A 3747-nucleotide genomic window follows, 5' to 3' on the forward strand; every position below is an offset into this window, starting at 1 on the left:
TATATATATATATATACATATACATATATCTATAAATACGTATATATATAATAATATAATAATATAATAATGTACACATGAATATATATATATACATATATATATATAATTTAATAATATATAATAATATATAATAATATATAATAATATATATATACATATATATATACATACCACCCCCATGGCCCTTTATGAGGCTTGCTATATCCGGGGTGTCCGGCGCGTTTGGGTCATCGGCGACAAAAAACCGCCAGCCACTCAACAACCTTCTAGGCCCAATCGCAGACAAAGGCTCGGCTATGTAAAAAATGTTTATGTGGATGCCAGTTAATCACCCACTATAACCTCTGCAACGTTCTCTACAATGAAATTATAGATCGCCTTGTTCGATTATATATATATATATATATATATATATATATACATACATACATACCACACGTACTCTTCACGAGCGAAATCTCGGCAGTAGCAATACCCTCCCAAAGTTTGTGTTAGTATTTCAAACACTCGTGATATTATAACCGAAACACAGAATTCTAACATACACCACTTTCACGATGCATACCAATACCAATACTAACATAGACTACTAATACCTATTCAGACTACTCTCGGTAAACATACGAATACATACCAATACTAACACAGAGTACCTACACTAACACAGTCTACTTTCACTACACATACGAGTACATACTTCTATGCCAAGCCACAGGACCAGTACCATCATATAGTACTCCCAAACCCAGTACAACCACATACCTCCACCGCCATGCACAGCGAAGGCATTGGGATGGGCTCTAACCATCGACGTCTGAGCAGAGTACGTACCACCACCCCTGCTGCCCCCATCTGAGCGCTGTTCGTGAGAGCCTCCATATGGCCTGCCCCTGTCTACCCCCCCCTGGCGACTGTCTCTGCCACTCCTGTGTAATTCGAGCCGGTTGTTATTCGGCTGCCCATCACGTGAATGGAGTGTTTGCACCGGATCACGTTGCGGCTGTGTTTGCGCAGTTCTTTGTCTCTGTTGTGTGTACGGTTGACCCGGCTGTACCCCACCCGGTCTCTGTTGCATGTGCTGTGTGATTGTGGGCGGCACAGCTCCCGTATACCGTGCGTGCAGGCCGTCTCGCGGCCGTTGTTCATATACCATGCCCCTGTTCTCTGGAGCCTGTGGCCGTTCAGCCGATATACCCTCATACCCTGTCACCCGTCTTTGTGGGGCTTGTACCGAACCGCTGGGTTCATACCCCGTAGCCTGGCGCGCCTGTCCAGGCCCTGCCTGATACACCCGCTGCTCATCTCCCACCCCCCACGGCACCCCGCCCAGCCCTGAAGTATGCGTGTGCGGTCTCTGCCAGCCACGCCTGTCCGGGTCAATAGCCTCCAAGCCAGCCCGCGTGTGGAATGCATCTGCATGGTCCAAGTACCTACCCTCCACCATCTCACCGGTGGTCTGAGTCGTAACCCGAGAGTAGTTCGTTGTATGTGCGTGTGCGTGTGCGTGTGCGTGTGCGTGTGCGTGTGCGTGTGCACGTGCTTGATTAATGTTGTGGTCCTGATTTAGCCCAGGTGCCCGATATGCCCTGCCGACCCCACCACTTTGGCCTTGGCCCTGGCATTCCCCATGCACCTGGTATATGTTTGACCCAGGTGCTCGGTGTATCCCACCACTCTGGCCTTGGTCTCGGCCCTCTCTATATGCCTGGTGCATGTTTGACCCAGGTGCTGGTGTGTGGTATATGTTTGACCCGGGTGCTCGATGTACGCTAGCACTTTGGCTTTGGTCTTGGCCCTCTCTATGTACCTGTTGTATGTTTGAACCAGGTGCTGGTGTATGGTGTATGTTTGACTCAGGTGCTCGGTGTACACCAGCACTTTGGCCTTGGTCTCGACCCTCCCTATGTACCTTGTGTATGTTTGACTCAGGTACTCGATGCACCCCACCACCTTGGCCTTGGTCTCGGCCCTCTCCGTGTACCTGGTGCATGTTTGACCCAGGTGCTGGTGTATGGTGTATGTTTGACCCAGGTGCTACTGTATGGTGTATGTTTGACCCGGGTGCTCGGTGCATCCCATCTCGGCACTGGCCCTCCCCGTGCACCTGGTGTATGTAAGACTCAGGTGCTCGGTGTCCCTCACCACTTCGGCTTTGGCCCTCCCTATGTACCTGGTGTATGTTTGGCCCAGGCGCTCGGTGTACCCCACCACTTAGGCCCTGGCCTTGGCCCTCCCCATGCACCCGGTAGATGCCGCCACGTTCATACGTTGTACCGAACGTCTGTTCCGCTGCACCTCCTTGTTCCACGCCGGTCCCCTGTCCCTGTTCATGCACCTGGTACCGGTCCTGCCCTTGTTCTTGTACCTGGCTTGCCCTCCATGGCTGGTATATCTGGCGTGCTGGGTGTGGACCAGGCCTCCCTCCAGACCCGTTGCGCACTTCCGCATCCACCATCCGGCTCTGATATCCATTGCCATCCCCATCCCACTTCCTCACCGTCGAACTCATGCGCGCATTCATATCCCTACCTACCACCCTCACCTGCTCACCCCTAGGTCTAGCCCCCCCCGTATCTGTACCACGGGCCGGCCTCATACCGCTTGCCTGGGGTAGACCCTCTATCGGTAATTGCTCAGGCGGGGCGGGTGGATGTCCCGTAGCCTCTACACGGTTCACAGAATCTGAGCGCTTTCGCTCACCCACGCCCTGCATTAGTTTCACAGACTCTCGGCGCTCTATGCCCTTTATCCGGACCATTACCTTCTCCCAGTCACCACCACTGACATCCAGCCTATCGTGCTGGTTCTCCCGTTTGAGGGTCTCATAACTGGCCTCTGATCTAGCATTCGCACTACTAGGTGTATCTTCTGCCCCTTCTGTGTGTTGTAGTGTGTTTGTTCTTCTACCGTGTATATTGCCCCCCTCATTTCCTGGTCCATCTGTGTGTTGTAGTGTGTTGGTTCTTCTACCGTGTATATTGTCCCCCTCACTTCCTGGTCCTTCTGTGTGATGTAGTGTGGTTGTTCCTCTGCCGTGTGTAGTTCTTTCCTCATTTGCTGGTCCTTCTGCGTGTTGCAGTGTCTCTGTCCCTCTAACTCTTTGCGCATCTGTCCCCTGCCCTACCCCCTCTGCTTGCTGGGGTTCTCCCATCTCTTTAGCCTTCTCCATACCGTCTTCGGGTACGAATACCTCCATATCCCCACACTCAGCCATGTCTGTACCGGCTTTTGGCTCATGCGTGTTGTGTAGTCGGGCATCTCCCAGACCCACACTCTCCACCCCTTTCCCCTTGGGGTCGTTCGCTGCCTCTCCCACAGCGCCAGACTCAACACTCACCCCAGTCGGCCCAGAGCTATACTCGCTCGCGCTCTGCACGTCATTCTGAGATATACCACACCGCGTGTCATCGATGCGTATACCGTGTTGTAACCTCTCGTCCGCGTTCTCCTGCGACGTTCGCCCTATCTTGTCCCGTTCTAGGTCCAGTATGAATCCACCAATACTTTGAGCCTGTTCCGTAGGCTTGGGTGCAGCCTGGGCAATTGCCTTCTGGTTGATGCCCTGATGGCGTAGATAGTGAGAGGAGTGTGGCCGGAGTGAGGTGAGAAAGGTAGTGATGTCTTCTAGGAAATATTTGTGGGTGGGACAGGCAAGATTCGTGATGGAGATATAAATATTTAGCATGTGTACATAGACTACATGAACATTTGGACACGAGTCGGGAAAGATACATACATACATAC

The 3747-nt window shown here is 51.8% G+C and overlaps 1 protein-coding gene across 1 annotated transcript; it reads right to left on the reverse strand.

The window, feature by feature from the left end:
* Positions 1 to 765: 765 nt before the first annotated feature.
* On the reverse strand, positions 766 to 3565 carry SARC_13414 (hypothetical protein; the record flags this gene model as incomplete). Its single annotated transcript, XM_014292456.1, has 1 exon — positions 766 to 3565. A coding segment is annotated over one exon (2800 nt), but the record flags the coding sequence as incomplete, so codon positions are not given.
* Between the last annotated feature and the right edge of the window lie 182 nt (positions 3566 to 3747).

This window comes from Sphaeroforma arctica (assembly GCF_001186125.1).
Source record: "Sphaeroforma arctica JP610 unplaced genomic scaffold supercont1.3258, whole genome shotgun sequence".
NCBI lineage: Eukaryota > Ichthyosporea > Ichthyophonida > Sphaeroforma > Sphaeroforma arctica.